This window comes from Hemibagrus wyckioides, linkage group LG05, assembly GCF_019097595.1.
Source record: "Hemibagrus wyckioides isolate EC202008001 linkage group LG05, SWU_Hwy_1.0, whole genome shotgun sequence".
Taxonomy (NCBI): Eukaryota; Metazoa; Chordata; class Actinopteri; order Siluriformes; family Bagridae; genus Hemibagrus; species Hemibagrus wyckioides.
This window is the reverse complement of record NC_080714.1, coordinates 26605410-26624855: the sequence shown is the minus strand read 5'-3', so window position 1 is coordinate 26624855 and position 19446 is coordinate 26605410. Positions and strand designations below refer to the sequence as shown.

General features: G+C 41.1%; 1 protein-coding gene across 1 annotated transcript; it reads right to left on the bottom strand.

The window, feature by feature from the left end:
• Positions 1-6733: 6733 nt before the first annotated feature.
• gpd1a (glycerol-3-phosphate dehydrogenase 1a) lies at positions 6734-18305 on the bottom strand. The gene is made up of 8 exons (XM_058388689.1): positions 18147-18305; positions 15583-15760; positions 14824-14964; positions 14380-14518; positions 13224-13336; positions 8477-8713; positions 8140-8246; positions 6734-7151 (listed from the first exon to the last, which is right to left on the bottom strand). Exons 1-8 carry the CDS (start codon positions 18188-18190, stop codon positions 7055-7057), a joined length of 1056 nt encoding a protein of 351 aa, XP_058244672.1. The 5' UTR covers positions 18191-18305; the 3' UTR covers positions 6734-7054.
• Between the last annotated feature and the right edge of the window lie 1141 nt (positions 18306-19446).

Below are 19446 nucleotides of genomic sequence, written 5' to 3'. Positions count from 1 at the left end.
ACAAGTTGCTCTAAAGAAAGAAATATATACGCCGTTATATAAACCGTAAAATAGAGGTAATAAATACAAATAATAGTGTTGAACTGTGATATTGCACACATGTTGTAATATGTTGTATTGTACATGATGGCCCTCCTGACCAGTTTGTCCAGTTTATTTGCACAGAAGAACAGTTTGTCCAGACCACTGCATAGAAAATGACGCTAGCCACCACAGACTCAGTAGAACATCCGCAGTACGGTGCTGCAGACGTTGAAGGACCCGAGCCTCCTCGGAAAGTACAACCTGCTCTGACCTTTCTGGTAGAGCGCTGTTGAGTTTAGTGTCCAGTCCAGTTTGTTGTCCATATGGACTCCCAGGTATTTGTAATCCTCAACAATCTCTAACTTTCTCACCATGGACAGACAAAGGAGAAACTGGGGTTCTGGATATTCTAAAGTCCACTATCAGTTTCCTTGTTTTCCCAACATTGAGCTGTAGGGTTGCAGAGCTCCCTCCAATAATTGTCCAGTATCAAACCGGTCCATGGTACCAAAAAGGTTGTGTCCCCTGGTGTAGAGGACACGTGTCATTTAGAAGCGGGGTTATGGAGCAGGGTTTTTGCGGTGTCGTGGTGTTAACCGTCTGAGCCGATGTGGTGGTAGAACATTATGGCTAGACCCAACAAGGCTTCATCTTTATATCAGGTGCTTATTACAGTCACAGAAAACCTGCATCATGTATGAACAGTAGTTTAAAATAGTTTTCTTACTTTTTGTTCTTTTGTCTTTGTTTTCTTGCCCTTGTGCGATACGGGAGGCTTAAAAACAGGATTTACACAGCGACATTTTTCCTCACTGATGTGAAAGCGTGAGACGAGCTGCTGTTTAGAGCGGTCTGGTGCTGTATTAGATAGATAGACAGACAGATAGATAGATAGATAGATAGATAGATAGATAGACTGACAGACTAAAAAGATAGATAGACAGACAGGCAGGCAGACAGACAGATATTTTTCCTCTGATGTGAAAGCCGTTATTTAAAGCAGTCTGGTGCTCTGTGTATTCAGTCACGCTTGGTGATGTTTAGGAATGTAGAGGTGTGAAACATCAGGTCATGGAGATCCAGGGTTCAGTGTTTAACCCGGGTGTAAAGTAGGAGAAGTGTGAAAGCTCTAACTACACCACCCAGGATTCTGTTCCCCGGGGGTTACTGGGACCCAGGGGACTATTTATAAACTTGAGAAGAGAATGGTGAGGGAGAGAGTGTTTATAGCTGCTATAAGGAAAGAGAGAAGGAGAACTGACGTGTTTTTACAGACGTCTATAAGCTATAAAGGGGTTTTAAAAGGATCCTGTGTTACTGAGTGCTCTCGTGTAAGAGGAATAAAACACCTTCATCACACAACCACAAGCTTTATTACTGCTTTCTGCTAAATCCTGCAGTAGTTTTCAGCTTTTCAGGACACATCTGTCGGTAAACTTTTTATTCTCTCTCAAGGCCACGAGCCTGTTTCCCATCCCAGCGTCTCGAGCCCGTGCCAGTTACCTGAGCCGAAATCACGTGACGTCTCTTAACCTTGAACAAACAGCAGTTTCTGTTTTAAACAATACGAGGTGGAGCTGTGTGTGTGTGTGTGTGTGTGTGTGTGTGTGTGTTTTCACTCGAGCTGGAAAGATCACACACTCTGTCCCAGGTAAAAAAAACACGATTGAGGAAATGACTCACGAACACAAAAGCATGGCAGCTGCGTCCGGTCCAAGAAATCACGTGATCCACGCGGTTTACACCGTAAATTAGATTAAAGATCAGATTTCATCCTGACCGAAGACCGTATTTACTTTCATTTGTTCCAAAAAAAATTTGGTTTGAAATGAGAATTTTAGTCACATTTTAGAATTTTAGTCAACTTCATCGTGTTTCAAATTTCACATACGATATTGGTGCACGCGCGTTCACGTGTCTCTGGCTCCCTCTAGTGGTCATTTGTTTTTATTTATTTTTATTTAATTTTAGTTAATTTTAATTTTATTTAATATATTTTTTATGTATTTTATTTATTTATGTATTGCAAGATAAGAAAACAAACAAAAAACCTTAGATTAAAAGGCAAAACTCTAGTGGTCATTTATTTTTATTTTATTTATTTATTTATTGCAAAATAACAAAAAACAAACAAACAAAAAACCTAGATTAAAAGGCAAAACTGTACTGGCCATTTGATTTGATTTGATTTGATTTGATTTGATTTGATTTGATTTGATTTTCTTTCTTTCTTTCTTTCTTTCTTTCTTTCTTTCTTTCTTTCTTTCTTGCAGAATAACATAAAAACAAATAAAAAAAACCCTAGATTAAAAGGCAAAACTCTATTGGTCATTTATTTTAATTAATTAATAAATTAATCAATCAATTAATTATTAAATTAAATTAATTAATTTATTGCAAAATAACATAAAAAAAACAAACAAAACCTCCCCCTGGATTAAAAGGCAAAACACTTTACTTTGTTTACATTTGTATGTCAAGTCAAAATATTTCAAGTCAAAATAAATAAATGAATAATTTTTTAATTTGTTTCTTTATTTATAATCATATAAATTAATAAATAAATAAGTGTTAATTAATTGATTATTATAATAATAAACAAAAAAGCAAATAAATAAAATAATAAATTCCACGTAACAATTAAGCAATAAAACACATGGAGGGGGGCTGAGTTACTATTACTACACTGATGTGGATTATTTTTTTAAATTTATTTTAACAAAACATTCTCAAGGCTTTAATTCCTCACATGTTGTGACTAAATCCACATTTAGTCACATTTAATGTTCAGTTATTTCCTGTAAATAACAGCTATAAAGTCATTCCATCAGCAGCCTTTCATTTCTCTCTTAAGTTAATAAGACACCCCAAAAGCGCAAACTCGTCTGTCCTGAAGTCAGAAAACTGACACTGGAGACTCCTTCCATGACCGTCAAATGAGTTAAATACTTTATTTACATAAAACTGCATCATATTAACAAGGACAGGTGATGATTTGTTTCATACAAACACATTCAGGTGCAATAAAAAATGATTTATTATATGCTAGAGTTTATGGAGCACATCTTCATGCAAATCTCTATAAATGAGCGGTTGCTATAGAAACGATTACAGACAGATCTACAGCCAGAGCTGCACTGATACGAAACAAATCAACATCCTCACAGATAGATAGATAGATAGATAGATAGACAGACAGACAGACAGACAGACAGACAGACAGACAGACAGACAGATAGATAGATAGATAGATAGATAGATAGATAGATAAACAGACAGATGACAGACAGACAGACAGACAGACAGATAGATAGATAGATAGATAGATAGACAGACAGACAGACAGACAGACAGACAGACAGATAGATAGATAGATAGACAGACAGACAGATAGATAAACAGACAGATGATAGACAGATAGATAGATAGATAGATAGATAGATAGATAGATAGATAGATAGATGGACGGACGGACGGACGGACGGACGGACGGACGGACGGACGGACGGACGGACAGACAGACAGGTAGATAGATAAACAGACAGATGACAGACAGACAGACAGACAGATAGATAGATAGATAGACAGATAGACAGACAGACAGACAGACAGACAGATAGATAGATAGATAGACAGACAGACAGATAGATAAACAGACAGATGATAGACAGATAGATAGATAGATAGATAGATAGATAGATAGATAGATAGATAGATAGATAGATAGATAGATAGACGGACGGACGGACAGACAGACAGACAGACAGACAGACAGACAGACAGACAGACAGAAATCAACATCCTCAGACTGGAGAATACAGCAGCTGAGAGTTCATCAGATTCTGTATCATGCAACATTTTTGTGTTGAGTTGAATAGAAATGGAGATGTTTAAGGACGACACAGAACAGGAAATGGACCAAATAAACCGCTAAAAGAATTTTAAAAGAGTTCTGAAAGTTTGAGTCAGCTTTCTGTCAGTCATTTCACCTGTTCTCTGAAAGGGTGCCAATATTTTTGCACTTCATGTTAAAGAACATTTAATATAACATAAGCAGCTTCCACTTCCTCTCTGATTTTTTTTTATTTTTTAATGCAGTTGTTCTGCCAGTTTTTTGTCTTCTCTGGGCTGAGCATCACATGTTCTGGACTGGTGCATTGTGGGAATTATTGGTCACTGTGGCCTGAGAGAGTAAAAATATATCTGTCTGAACAGATGGTGTCTCTGAGGCTTCATGCTGGGTGTGTGTGTGTGTGTGTGTGTGTGTGTGTAGAGCTTTGCCATTTGTGACTCGCACTGGAAGAGACAGCCTTCTCTTCCCAGAATAAACCTCCTGAATGTGTCTGAACTCTTCCTCTACCTCAGACTCGGGGATGTGTTTCCCTCTAACATGATGTCGGATTACGTTTTTTTCCTGCTTGCTGATCGGATCAGAAATTTCTGACTTTTAGAATTCTGACATTTCTTATGAAAGAAAAAAACCCTGCAGAGTCACTGCTATAAACACACCTGTAATAATATCATCAAATATTCATTATGTAATGATTATAATACTTCAGGTTGTGCAGCTGTAGGAAAATAATCAGTGATGAAGTTACTGTAACCAGAAATAGATGATTTTCTTACACCAGTGCGTCCAGGATCGGATGGACAGACAGACAGACAGACAGATAGATAGATAGATAGATAGATAGATAGATAGATAGATAGATAGATAGATAGATAGAGACAGACAGACAGACAGACAAATAGGCACTGACACTGAAGACTCCTCATATAAACGTGAAATAAACTTCTCCTTTATTAAATAAATCATTTAATTGCCTGATCTGTTTATTCTTGGCTTTAGAATGAGCTGTTGCTATAGAAACGCTATTATATTAGAGTCTGTGATTTATATTCCACAGAGCTGCTGTTGTAGATAAATAATCAATGCCTTCTGACTGAAAAAACGACCGAGAATCCAGCAGCTCTGTGGAATAAAAGTGTTTTAACATGATAATGATGATGCTGTAATCCTGTTTATTCCGGATCTAGAAAGTTCCTGGGGAAAACCTCATGCATTTAAAATTTTTTAGGAAGTTGTCTGGTGATTTGCGGCCATGTTTGAGCTCGTGGGCTCGTGTTTAGCTGCAATGCAGCCAGCAGAGGGCAGCACACTGTAATTAATAACACCACTGTGATTCTCACCTGAACAGACTGACAGGATGCTGACAGGCTCACAGACAAATAATCAATTTAATTATTATTATTTAATCATTGTTTTCAGATCAACTCAGAGAGAGAGAGAGAGAGAGAGAGAGAGAGAGAGAGAGAGAGAGGGAGAGAGCGATAGACAGAGAGAAAGACTGAGGGAGGGAGAGAGAGACAGAGACAAAGAAAGAGAGAGGAGTGACAGAGACAGAGACAAAGATAGAGAGAGACAGAAACACAGAGAAACTGAGGGAGGGAGACAGAGAGAAAGAGACAAAGAAAGAGAGAGGAGTGACAGAGACAGAGACAAAGATAGAGAGAGACAGAAACACAGAGAAACTGAGGGAGGGAGACAGAGAGAAAGAGACAAAGAAAGAGAGAGGAGCGACAGAGAGAGAGAGAGAGAGAGAGAAACAGAGAAACTGAGGGAGGGAGACAGAGAGAAAGAGACAAAGAAAGAGAGAGGAGCGACAGAGAGAGCGAGAGAGAGAGAGAGAGAGAGAGAGAGAGAGAGAATGAGGCCTACTGTGTGCACCTGTACTGTGTTTGTATAATTGAGTGAAGTTGATTATTGGTCAGCTTTGAATTACACTGTGACATCATCCTCCTCCTCATCCTCCTCCTCCTCCCCCTCCTCATCCTCCCCCTCATCCTCCCCCTCATCATCATCATCCTCCTCAACAAATTAAACATTGGGCTGTGAAGAAAAATCTCAATATCTAAAATATAAATAAAAAAATAAACAAAAAAAATAAATAAAATAAAATAAAATAAAAAATTGTAACCAACAAAAAAAAAGAAAAGAATAATAACAATAATAATAATAATAATAATAATAATGATGATGATGATGATGATGCCCGAAAACAGACTTCTTGGCTCTTCTTATATTGCAACCTTTTGTATAAATGCAGCGCAAACAAAGGATGAAAAAAAAGATGACGGCAGCAATAACACAGCACAAACACTGTCGTTACTAGATATCGAATTAAACATCATAACTGAATAAAGGCAGGACTAATTAGAGAAGAAAAAGAGAAGTGAAAAAGAAAGGGAAAGCAGAAAGAGAAATTCATTCATCAGCTGGACATTGATCCAAAGCACAGGGCCAGAACCACCCTTGGAGCGGCTTCCGGGAAAAAAATACCCGACGTTACTCAGGCGTGCCAAAGTCCTGACGTGAACTCGGACAACATCGATCGCAAGTGTAAGAAAAAAACCCTGCTGTCTTAAAACATCTTAGCATTTAAACACACACACACACACACACACACACCCCAGATTTATTCAGAAACATCTTGGGGTTGTGTTTTTAAAGGAAAATAAATCAACAACACTGTGGGGTGAAGTGTGTTATTCCTCTTACACAGCAATTTATTATAGATAGATAGATAGATAGATAGATAGATAGATAGATAGATAGATAGATAGATAGATAGATAGATAGATAGATAGATACTCATTCAGTAGACTCATATTTTTATCCATTTGTAGTTACATTTATTCAGTCACTCTATGGTTTTGTGATCACAAAAAAAACTGTGTTAATTACCGATTCAAGCAGTTTTACTGAGAGAAAGCTCTGTGTAAAAAAGAGCCGCTGACGCCCGTGTTACTTTTAAGACGTTTATGTTTATAGAAAATGAACAGATGTTGTTATTCACAGCTGTAACGTAAAGCTCCATGATCTGGGAAATTAAGACATCAGCGGAGTAGTTTACACATCAACACACAATGGAAGACATCAGTAATGCTCTTTCATACGTTCTCTCTCTCTCACACACACACACATACACACACACACACACACACACACACACACACAGAGTCGTGTCTCTCACAGATGAGCCGGATGATTCTGTAACAAACTGATGAACTCTGAAACAGGACGACCCTCATAGCAGATCTCATACACCGCTCTAAACAACGGGAATCTGCGAGAGGGAGAGAGAGGGGGAGAGAGAGAGAGAGAGAGAGAGAGAGAGAGAAAGAAACACAGAGCAAGACACACAGACAGAGAGAGAGAGAGAGAGAGAGAGAGAGAGAGAGAGAGAAAGAAACAGAGCAAGACACACAGACAGAGTGAGAGAGAGAGAGAGAGAGAAAGAAACAGAGCAAGACACACAGACAGAGAGAGAGAGAGAGAGAGAGAGAGAGAGAAAGAAACAGAGCAAGACACACAGACAGAGTGAGAGAGAGAGAGAGAGAGAGAGAGAGAGAGAGAGAAAGAAACAGAGCAAGACACACAGACAGAGAGAGAGAGAGAGAGAGAGAGAGAGAGAGAGAAAGAAACAGAGCAAGACACACAGACAGAGAGAGAGAGAGAAAGAAACACAGAGCAAGACACACAGACAGAGTGAGAGAGAGAGAGAGAGAGAGAGAGAGAGAGAGAGAGAGAGAGAGAGAAAGAAACAGAGCAAGACACACAGACAGAGTGAGAGAGAGAGAGAGAGAAAGAAACAGAGCAAGACACACAGACAGAGAGAGAGAGAGAGAGAGAGAGAAAGAAACAGAGCAAGACACACAGACAGAGTGAGAGAGAGAGAGAGAGAAAGAAACAGAGCAAGACACACAGACAGAGAGAGAGAGAGAGAGAGAGAGAGAGAAAGAAACACAGAGCAAGACACACAGACAGAGAGAGAGAGAGAGAGAGAGAGAGAGAGAGAGAGAGAGAGAGAGAGAAAGAAACACAGAGCAAGACACACAGACAGAGAGAAAGAAACACAGAGCAAGACACACAGACAGAGAGAGAGAGAGAGAGAATTTGTTATTTGTTATAGAACAAAGCTGGCAAACAGGAAGTAAGAGCTCAACATGAATTAGATAAAAAAAAAATTGTGACTTTAAAGTGAAATCCAGTGTGTATAGATGTGTGTGTGTGTGTGTGTGTGTGTGTGTATATGTGTGTGTTTGGTGCCTCACTTTTCCTGAAGGTTTTTGTTTTTGAGGATAACATGGACCTCAGCAGCTGTAGCTGGACCCTGCAGCTTCTGACCATTCAACATCTCCTTCTCCAGCTCCTCCAGGGACTAACACACACACACACACACACACACACACACACACACACACAAACAAAACAGTATTAATTCCATTAATGAACTCTTAGCTTGAAGTTCACAGTGTGACCTTGTTGGTTTCTCTACAGTATCAGCTACTGTTTAAGAAAAAATTTAATAAATCACACTTGACCTCCGTGTACAAACCAGTGGACCTGAAGTTCCTGGTTCCTGATGTACCCCACACCCTGGTCTCTTACCCTTCCGGTCTTGGCGAAGGCCTCAGCCACGCGCCGGTTGCGTCCTCCATAGCAGGTGGTGATGAGATCGGCGACACCGCAGCTCTCCAGGAAGGTTTCAGAGGAAACGGGACCGGCGGAGCAGAAGAGCTTCGCGAAGGCGATCATCTCCATCAGACCGAGTCTGATCACAGCCGCCTTGGTGTTGTCACCGAAACCCAAACCGTCACAGAACCCTGCGCCCACCGCCACGATGTTCTACACCAACAGACACGGGGGGGAAAATGATCCAAATTAATCAAAAGCTGCGTTCACACATACAGCGATTTCATCAGTCTCTGTACCATAAAAATTGACCAGTAGGTGTTCTTATCCTGCTACCGGGTGCCATGGTAACAATGTTTATCAGTGGGTGGTGCTATGAGTGTTCAGTTTTCTTGTCGCTTAATTTAAACACTCCGTTTCGTTTGTGCACGCTACCACAGGTCACATGACCTCAAAAGCCGGTGCACCGAATTTGCATAAAGTTAAACTTTTCTCAACTTTGTTACATCAACGATTTGGACACGCCCATATTTAACCACAGACGCTGCACAGACGTTAAACACAGACGCTCACTGTCGCTCGTGTCAGGATGTACATTTTGTTGCTGCGACTCGCCGTATGTCTGAACACAGCATTAGCTTAGTGATTTGTATTTTTGAAGGTTGAGAGTTCACATCTCAGGAACCATCAGAAAGGCTGTTGCTGCTGCCGGGCCATTTAGAAAGGCACTTTAAACCATCATCGGCTCATCAGTATGCGTGGATTGTTCTCTCTCCGGGTTTAAATGCGTTCTGGAAAAAGCGTGGTGTTCAGTCGGCTGGCAGACGCCGTGGTTCAAAGCGAGCGACAAAATGAAGGAACGTGAATGTAAATTATCGAGTGTTTCAGTGATGTGCTGAGAAACGACGTCAGAAGGCCAGAGCAAATAACGGATAAATGGTCAGAGGATTCTCAAACAAATACAAATGCATTTTACAAGAACGCTCTCTCCGTTTGATCAAGTTGCTCGAATTTTATCTCGATAAATAAAGAACAAAATGGAAATTCTATTCAATTCAATTTAATTTGTATAGCGCTTTTAACTATGGACAGAGTCTCAAAGCAGCTTCACAGAAGTATAGAAACAGACTAAAATTATTAAGTTATGTTACTATTCGTCTCTAACATTTATCCCTAATGAGCAAGCCTGGTGAGGAAAAACTCCCTGAGATGATATGAGGAAGAAACCTTGAGAGGAACCAGGCTCAGAAGGGAACCTCATCCTCATTTGGGTGACACTGGAAGTGATGTAAATGTAAATAATGGCCTTTCTTCAAAAGTTTAGTCACGTGGAACTGTGCAACCAAGAGCTCCTGAGGAACTAGTAGGTCAGTGTAGTTTCTGAGTTCATTATAGACTCAGCAGTAATTCCTCCCTGCTGAAAGCTGACTGATGTTTAAAGCAGTTTAAAGACGGCGCAATAAGAAAAGGTTCTACAGTGGAACCTCTGCATGAGAATTTAATTGGTTCTGGAGGCGAGTTCTTAAGGTGAAAATGTGTATTGCGAAACAAATTTTCCCATTAGAAATAATGTAAATGCAGATAATCCGTTCCAAAAAATATGAGCAATATTCCCGATATGAAGCGTATGGAAACTGTACGGCTGCTTACAAAGAACTGACCCAAGCCAAGCATTCCATGTCAAGGCTCCTCACAGGAAGTCGTGCCACCAAGTTTGGGCTAAAAATAGAACAGAGCACCCACACCATCAATCTGTCAACAAAAAAACACTCAAAAAACCACCTAGCTTTTGAACACATGATGAAGGTAACGTTGGTGTCGTGGGTTAACTCTTTCCTAACAGCTTTCACTGACTGAAAAAAAATTCGTAAGCTTGCGTCAGTTGTCTTCACTTGGCTTTTCACTGACGCTAACAAGTTTCCAACGGCTCTCATTCGTATGCTCGAAATGCTTCATGTTGATGCAAATATCTTGCAAAATTTCAATTCTGAAGGCAAAAATTCGTAAGGGAGAACATGTTCCACTGTATGTTGTTTTATGTAGCATCAGGGTTCTGGAGAAACTCATTTCACTGTGTACTGCGTCAGCTAAATATGGTTGAAATGACAATAAAAGCTTCTTGACTTGAGAAGAAGCGTTGCTGTGGGTCTAATTGCTTAACCGAGGAACTGTCCACAATGTCATGACTCCATTTAACGGCACTAGTTTGGTTCCTTCTGCCTTCTGGAAACATACAGCAACATAAATCTCCTTTTTCTGTGCTACAGTCTGGTGTTTTTCTCTTAATTCAAATGATTCTCGATTCTCTTCACACTGCCAAGTAGATGATCAAACGCCGTCTGGGCGATCATGTGCATTATATGCGACGCGACAGCATACTGCTGATTGATCTGATTATATCATTTGATCGATCCGATTGCTTTTATTTCGTTGTTGTGGTGGAAGTTAACAGTACAGTGGAGTCCAGCCTGCTGAGGAAACGTATTGGGAAGCCTTTTTGATTAGAGAGATAAGAGAGAGAGAGAGAGAGAGAAAGTTCTGGGCAACACAAATGTCTCATTATTAGACATCTGCCACTTCTAGTACCTCAAACCAGAACCCAATAAACAATCAGAACCTTTATGAAACACTAAGGTTTGGAATTTGGTATGTATCTAATAATTAATTAGCCTCCAGATGCGATTATACAAAATATTCCTCAGCCTTGTTGTACTGTATTTTAAGGTCTGTATATAAAATTGCCTTTCTTATATTATGTAGTACTGTCAGTTCCTCAAGGATTTTATGGAGTGTTTTTGCGATTGTTGCATTTTTTTAAGGTTGAAATCTACCTGAATCGGTGAAATCAATGTCCTGCCCCTGGACATGGCTGGCTGGGGGAAGTGGAAGCTTAGTTATGCTTGGTTAAGGGACATGGCTGGCTGGGGGAAGTGGAAGCTTAGTTATGCTTGATTAAGGGACATGGCTGGTTGGGGGAACTGGAAGCTTAGTTAAGCTTGGTTAAGGGACATGGCTGGCTGGGGGAAGTGGTAGCTTAGTTAAGCTTGGTTAAGGGACATGGCTAGGTGGAGAAAGTGGTAGCTTAGTTATGCTTGATTAAGGGACATGGCTGGTTGGGGGAAGTGGTAGCTTAGTTAAGCTTGGTTAAGGGACATGGCTAGGTGGAGAAAGTGGTAGCTTAGTTATGCTTGATTAAGGGACATGGCTGGTTGGGGGAACTGGAAGCTTAGTTAAGCTTGGTTAAGGGACATGGCTGGCTGGGGGAAGTGGTAGCTTAGTTAAGCTTGGTTAAGGGACATGGCTAGGTGGAGAAAGTGGTAGCTTAGTTATGCTTGATTAAGGGACATGGCTGGTTGGGGGAAGTGGTAGCTTAGTTAAGCTTGGTTAAGGTATTACACTATTGATCAGAAGGTTGGCCACTTAAGTTAAGTAGCCTCAACAGTGAAATTCTTTCCCTACATATACCATCCTTGAAGGGTTAGAGTAGCCACGTTGAAGCACCACTGGAGCAGGGGGAGTTCAGGGCCTTTCTCAGGGGACTAACAGTGGCAACTTTGGCGTTAACTTGGAGCCTTAACCACTTGAGCTACCACTGCGGGGCCCCTAAGCGTGGTCCTTAACTGCTCAGTTGTATAAATGACAAATGTAAGTTGCTCTGGATAAGGATGTCTTTTTTTTCCACAGAGATGTGTCAGGACGAGAGCGAAAGTTTTTTCCATTACACCAGTCTGAGTCTGGACTGTAATATTATTGTGTTTACAAGACAGCTAAATAAACTGACGGTAAGCTCACAGTGCTTCATGGTAATTAATAATGAATTTTATTTGTCACTAATATTAAATCCCCTATATCGCATGTTATTGATCCTGTTTAGAGAATGATTTGCAAACATTTTGGTACCCTGTGATCCTGTCATTTGTTTGCTTTAAAGTAGCCCATACATCTTAAAGATTCTCTGTTAAAGTGCTCTGTTAAAGACAGAGAGAGAGAAAACACAGGCTGGTGAGGGACTGACCGTTTATAGCTGCTGTAATGTAACAGAGAACTAGTTTGGCAGACATTCCACAACATTAACCCTAATGATCTGTCAGGAATCGGCGTGGGTTCGTTTTAAGTCGTGATTTCCACCCCCTCCTGTCATCTGTGTGTTTCCTGATCATTTCCACTTCTAAGCACTTGATTAGCTTTGTCATAATTCACTCTGTTTTGCTGGAGTTTCACTGCAGAGTCTTACTCTGACTTCGTGAAATCCAAGCCGTGTTTCTGAGTTTTGCAGATTTTTGTCTTTTTTTGTTTGTTTTTTCCGTCCATGGCTATGGATTATCCTGCCTGTGCTCTCGATTCCTGACACTGCTCGTAACAAACACACTTTCCTTACTGAGTTCTCTACTAATCTGCAGGAAAGATAATGCAGTGGCTGCAAAGGAACAAACTTGTGTGCTTGTGTGTGTGTGTGTGTGTGTGTGTGAAAGACTTGTCTCTTAGCAGCCATGCTTATTTTCCACTTTGCTATGACCGTGTTGGATATTAAGCAGATATACACAGCCGTAACAGCTTTAGCAGGTTACTGACTGTGTATAAAATATTGAGGGTGAGGGAATACGTGCATACAAATACTTTATTTGGAAAGGCAGTGTGACTCTGGTGGATCCATGATAGTTTGTCGTGCTTACTGCTGTATCTCAGAGAGGGGGGAAAAAACCAAGGGAAATGATCGGCTAACCTTAAGAGCACCGCAGATCTCCACCACGTCCGCTTCCTCCACTACAGTGACCCGGAAGTGGTCCGTCTGCATCAGGTCCTTCAGTAACGCTCCGTGGGCCTTGTCTTTAGAGCCTAACACACACATACACGTTCTGTTGTTACAGTATAATATGCAGTTACTGACCAGCAGACTGCTTAATGAATTACAGGTATTTGGTTAATGATTTGCAAATGTTTTGGAACCCTGTGATCTGGTGTTTGTTTGCTTGCTTGCTTTATATATATATGTATGAACACTGATGATCTCCTCATCATGGCACCTGTTAGTGGGTGGGATATATTAGGCAGCAAGTGAACATTTAGAAGCAGGAAAAATGGACAAGTGTAAGGATTTGAGCGAGTCTGACGAAGGGCCAAATTGTGATGGCTATACCACTGGATCAGAGCATCTCCAAAACTGCAGCTGTTGTGGGGTGTTCCCGGTCTGCAGTGGTCAGTATCTATCAAAAGTATCCTCTAAGTCCTGTAAGTATCCTTTAAGTTGTGAAGTGGGCCCTCCACTTTCAGGACTTAAAGGATCTGCTGCTAACATCTTGGTGGCAGATACCACAGCACACCTTCAGGGATCTAGTGGAGTCCATGCCTCAACCAACACAAAATCAGACAGGTGGTCATAATTTTATGCCTGATGGGTGTACGTGTGTGAGCGTGTCTTAAAGATGAAAAAATATATATATTTTATGGATACAGATTCTTCATAGAGTACAGTTTGTTCTTTCCCTTAAGTTAGTAAAAAAAAAATAAAAAGTATTGAATTACTAGTGACTTGGGGTTGTGTACCAAATGTTCTCTCTCAGAGGAAAAAAAACCCCAGGCTGTTGAGGGAACGTTCGTTTATAGTTGCTATAACGTAAGTGAGAACAGGAGCTACCTAGTTTTACAGACGTTCCACAATATTAACTGTCACTATAAATGGATAAAAAGTCTGATATGGAGCTCTTCAAAGAATAAAACTGATTAATAAACACCTGCTGTAATACCCGTGCTGTTACAGGAATATACTCAGCTTCAGAATGGTAGCAGTGACTCTGCTTCATCGCTGATTGTTTTCCTTTAACAGCATGCCGCTAAATATTTTGTTCATATGAGTGTGAGGGAAACGGGGTTCGTCTTACCGATGGTGGTCTCGCAGAATTTCTCATCTGCCACTTCGTTAGCGATGTTGGCTCCCATTAGCACACTCATGCTAATGCCTAGCTTCTCCCGAATTACCTCAGAGATCAGCTTCAGGCCATTAGGACCCTCATCCACCCCCTACACACACACACACACACACACACACATATATATATATGCTGTGTCATATGTTTTAAACACAGAAATCTTGTGATCTTAGAATTTAGTGTTCCCCATTTCTGTGTACACACTGCTGAGTGTGAGAAAAACACACACACACACACACACACACACACACGTGACAAAAGTCTTCAAATCCATGAGTCATGAGAAATGTGTGCAAGTCTGAAAGTTTCATAACCTATACAAGTTAATGAGTACAAATGTGTGTGTTGGTGTGCACTCGTGTCAGTGTGTGTGATAAGAGCGTGTGTGTGTGGGACCTTGATAAGTGACAGTCCCAGAGCGTCTTGTTTAATCTTTCCTCGGATTGTGTCACACACTCGGCTGATAAACTGATGAGGGATCACAAAGAGCAGGATATCTGCACCGCCGACAGCCTCGACAAGATCCGCCACCGCTACCTGACAGAGAGAGAGAGAGAGAGAGAGAGAGAGGGAAAGAGAGAGGGAGAGAGAAACACAGAGGACAGAGATGATGATGATGATGATGATGATGATTACTATTTTATTTTATTGCACAAACAGAGGACACATTTCTATCATATCCATCAGAGCAGTATGTGTTCCTACTTTCCTGGCAACAAAAGGACATTAAAGGAGGCAGAAAGAGAGAGAGAGAGAGAGAGAGAGAGAGAGAGAGAGAGAGAATGGAAAGTCTGAGAGATGAAATAAGAAAAGATGAATTTATTGAAGAGATCCTGAGAAGGTAGATAATAAATTCTTCTGATCAGTGGAGTGTGTGTGTGGTTGTGGAGTGTGTGTGTGATTGTGGAGTGTGTGTGTGTGTGCGGTAGTAAAATAAAACTAGACAAGCGTCTATGCCAGAAACGGTTACAAACTACCAGAACAGAACAGGCCATCACACACATGCCACTGGTCAACAGGTTAAAATATCTCAATGACCAAGCTGTACTGCAATAAATTCTTCTGGTCAGTGGAGTGTGTGTAAGGTTGTGAAGTGTGTGTGTGGTTGTGGAGTGTGTGTGTGGTTGTGTGAGTTTGCAGAACCTCGTCACTCACCACGTTCTCCGGGAGTCTGTGTCCTGGCAGGTATTTAACGTTCTCGTGCTCTGTGTTAATGATCTCTGTGAGTTTCCGGCCATCCACCAGCTCCTCAAACACCCACATCTTCACTGTAGAGTCGAACTTCGAGCTCCGCCCTGCGTTCCGCCCGACGATCTTAGCAATGGCAGAACCCCTAAAAAAAGAGAGAGAGAAATTCCTTTATTTGAATATGTGTGTATTGTGTCTCACTGTCTGAAGTACGTGTGGCCTTGGTTTCTGTCAGTTCCAGTGAAGTGGGCGTGAGCATGGTATGTGTCTGTCTCAGTGAAATATGTGTGGTTTGGGTATCTGTCATACTCAGTGAAGTAGGCGTGGCCTCAGGGTCAGTTAGTCAAAGAGAAGTAGGTGTGGTCTCAGTATGTGTTAATCCCAGTGATGTAGGTGTGGTCTCCATATCCATCAGTCTCAGTGAATTGGGCATAGCTTCGTTGTCTCTCAGTCTTAGTTAAGTAGGTGTCACCTCTGTAGATGCCAGTCTCAGTGAAGTGGGTGTGGTCTCTGTGTCTGTCAGTCTCAGTGAAGTGGGTGTGGTCTCTGTGTCTGTCAGTCTCAGTGAAGTGGGTGTGGTCTCTGTGAAGTGGGCGTGACCTCTGTAAATGCCAGTCTGAGTGAAATAGGCGAGGCCTCTGTGTCTGTCACTCTCCGGGATGTAGGTGTGTCCTCTGTAAATGCCAGTCTAATAGTGAAGTAGGCGTAGTCTCTGTGTCTGTCAGTCTATGTGAAGCAGGTGTGGTATCTGTGTCTGTCAGTCTCAGTGAAAGAGACGTGGTCTCTGTGTCTGTCAATCTCAGTAAAATGGATGTGGCCTCCATATATGCCAGTCTCAGTGAAGTAGGCATGGTATCTGTGTCTCTCAGTCTCAGTGAAGTGGGTGTGGCCTCTGTAGATGACAGATGTCAATCTCAATGTCTGTCATTCTCAGTGAAGTACGTGTGACATCCGTATATGCCAATCTCAGTGAAGTAGGCTTGGTCGCTGTGTCTCAATAAAGTGGGTGTTGTCTCTGTGTCTGTCAGTCTCAGCAAAGTGGGCATGGCCTTCATGTATCTGCCAGTCCCAGTGAAAGAGGTGTGTCTCCAGTGTCAGTCAGTTCCAGTTAAAAAGCTGAGGATCAGTCTCACTAAAGGAGGTGTAGCTTTTCTGTACCTGTCAGATCCGGTCAAGGAGGCTTGACTTTTTTTTTTTGTCAGTGTGAGTGAAGGACACTAGTCCTGTCATTCCCAGTGAAAGAGGCGTGGCCATATGCTTTTTATATCTTTTTTTTTTTTTTTTTAAATTTGGCACTGTCGAGACAACTGTCCCTGTCAATGCTAAAAAAAGATAAATCAGTCTTAACAGTTAAAAAGTTCCCTTATTAAGTCCTTGTGTCTTGGGCAGTGACCTGGGTTTGTTCTTTTTAAAGATGACCTTCTTAGGTGTTGCTCCATCTGGACCTCATTGAGTAAAATAAAACTGGACGAGTGTCTGTGCCAGAAACCACCAGAACAGAACACGCCATCACACACATGCCATTGTTCAGCAGGTTGAAACATCTCAATGAGCGAGCTGTACTGCATAAACAAATCAATTCATCTAATTGTTGCTACTTTCTATTTCTTTCTGTACAACTTCTTCTTAAGTTACACCACTCATGCTTCAGCTCCTATAGTCCCGTGACATGTGGCTGGCTGTGAACGCAGGGCCGTGTTAGACCATGCTGATGGACTTGACCATGTGTTTGACATGTTTTTCCTTGTGCACTGATTGGAGGCGGTGAGCCAGCCGGGGCCAAACAATTCAACACCATACCCGTGCTCCAGAGTCATAAAACATCTCAGCATTGACCACCGTGTACTAAGTATACCATTCCTTTATTTCATTTACTCTGTCTTTCATTATTATACCATTATCATACTGGAACAATAATAACTAGAAAATTACATTTCCGTTCCAATCATATTCGCTTCCTATTGTTAGATTTTAATTATTTTTTCCTCTGTCGCTTTTTGGCTGTGTCTTTGTTCCAGTAATAGATATCCGTAATATCTTTCTATATATTTAATATCCTTCTCTGGTTCTGTGCAAGGTCAGGATGTTTTATTATTCAGACTGTTTTTATTATTATTATATTTTTTATTTCCACTGCACATGTTACATGGCTTGAGGGCTTGAGCTTGTCATGTCTTTAATAAAACTTAATAAAATAAACACGTTGAGAGTTTTAAGTCATTAAGCACCTGAACACACACACACACACACTCACTCTCTCTCTCTCTCTATTAGAGTTCAGCCTTTAAGCTTTAAAGTTTTGAGTACAAAAATCACCCTTTTTGACCATAATAGCATTAACATAATCTGAAATAAATATGAACTGCTGTTTTAGATTTAATTGCTGTTTTTTTTGCCATTTAAACCATCGCTTTATGCTGCTTTTTAATAAGTAAACACTGGGTTTTATAGGGATTTTCATTCAGAAAGCTGCTCGTATTCAACAGGAACAACATTCAGATGTGAAAAAAGGAGTTTTTTAAAGTGCTTACCAGTTTCCTGAGCCGACGATACACACTTTCTTTGGAGCCGCCATGTTCGGACCGGAGCAGCTCAGCTGACTGACTGACTGACTGACTGACACACACACACACACACACACACACACACACACACACACACACACACACACACACACACACACACACACACACACACACACACACACACACACACACACACCGGTTGTCAAACAAAACAACTTCGCGTGCTACTTATACAAGCCACGCCCCTGTTATTCTGTTGGCTACTCCAACCACGCCCACATTCGGTATTTGCGTATATATACAGCCAGCGAGCCTGTTTACATCTGAATACTTCAGTCATAGCTCCTGCTCGGGTCAGGTCACGTTGTTCTGGTTTTTTCTGACCTTCAAGCTTGATTATTCAATACGTGCATTCAAGTCAGAAATTGAGGGGGGATAAAAATCCTTTACAAATCCTCGACACAGTGAGAGCTTTGTGGGTAAAAGTTTGAAGCACTTTAAGCCGGCAGTGTGAGAATCAGAGACATGAACAATGCAAAGGAGCTTGTCAGTTTCCAGCCAAGATTTGACCTCAATATCCAGCTCAAACTCTTAAAAAATAAGGATATCGATCTGTACGATTCCATATTTCGGAGCCTGGTACTGTTAAATTCGCATCTTTGGTACATTTAGTTCCTCTAGAAGCGCATTTGTGAGGTCAGGCACTGATGTTGGACGAGAAGGTCTGGCTCACAGTCTCCGCTCTAATTCATCCCAGAGGTGTTCTATGGGGTTGAGGTCAGGACTCACTTTTCGTTCGAGGTCAGTTCGACTTTTACGTTTACATCTACACACAAACCACAACTTTGAAGTAAGAAGTGCTGATTTGTTTACTGTTGATGCTGTAAGCAGCCATGTTGTTTTGGCATCACTCGGGGGTTCCGGAAACCGGCACAAATTCCCAGAAGTCTGGAATTTGATGTGACGTTTTGTTTTTGTTCCCTGCTTCAGAAATGACGACTTTTGTTCTGTAGTCAAATGCAGCATTTGTGTAAGCCGAATACATTCCAGGGTAATATATTATTTAACAAATAAAACATCTCTAATCCATAAGGAGTGAGTGGGAAGAGCAGGAATGCTTGCTAATAAAGTTACAAAGGCAATAAAGCCAGAACAGTGGGTTGGAGTTGCTTCTTTGGAGGGAAGAATGCCAGACAGTGTGAGTAGGATTGCATATCATGTGGTTGAGAATATTTCAGCCTGCTAGTTATAGAGTTGTGGGTTTGATATTGGGCTTGTGCCCAAATCCTTCGAGTCTTATGATTCA

What these genes read in the sequence shown, in the direction of transcription:
- gpd1a (XM_058388689.1), bottom strand. Translation starts at nt 18,190, where the DNA reads ATGGCGGCTCCAAAGAAAGTGTGTATCGTCGGCTCAGGAAACTG. An exon ending in TGGGACTGTCACTTATCAAG is followed by an intron (nt 14,519 to 14,823) that starts GTCCCACACACA and finishes GTGTGTGTGTAG; the next exon opens with GGGGTGGATGAGGGTCCTAA. An exon ending in AGATCTGCGGTGCTCTTAAG is followed by an intron (nt 8,714 to 13,223) that starts GTTAGCCGATCA and finishes CTGTTGGTGTAG; the next exon opens with AACATCGTGGCGGTGGGCGC.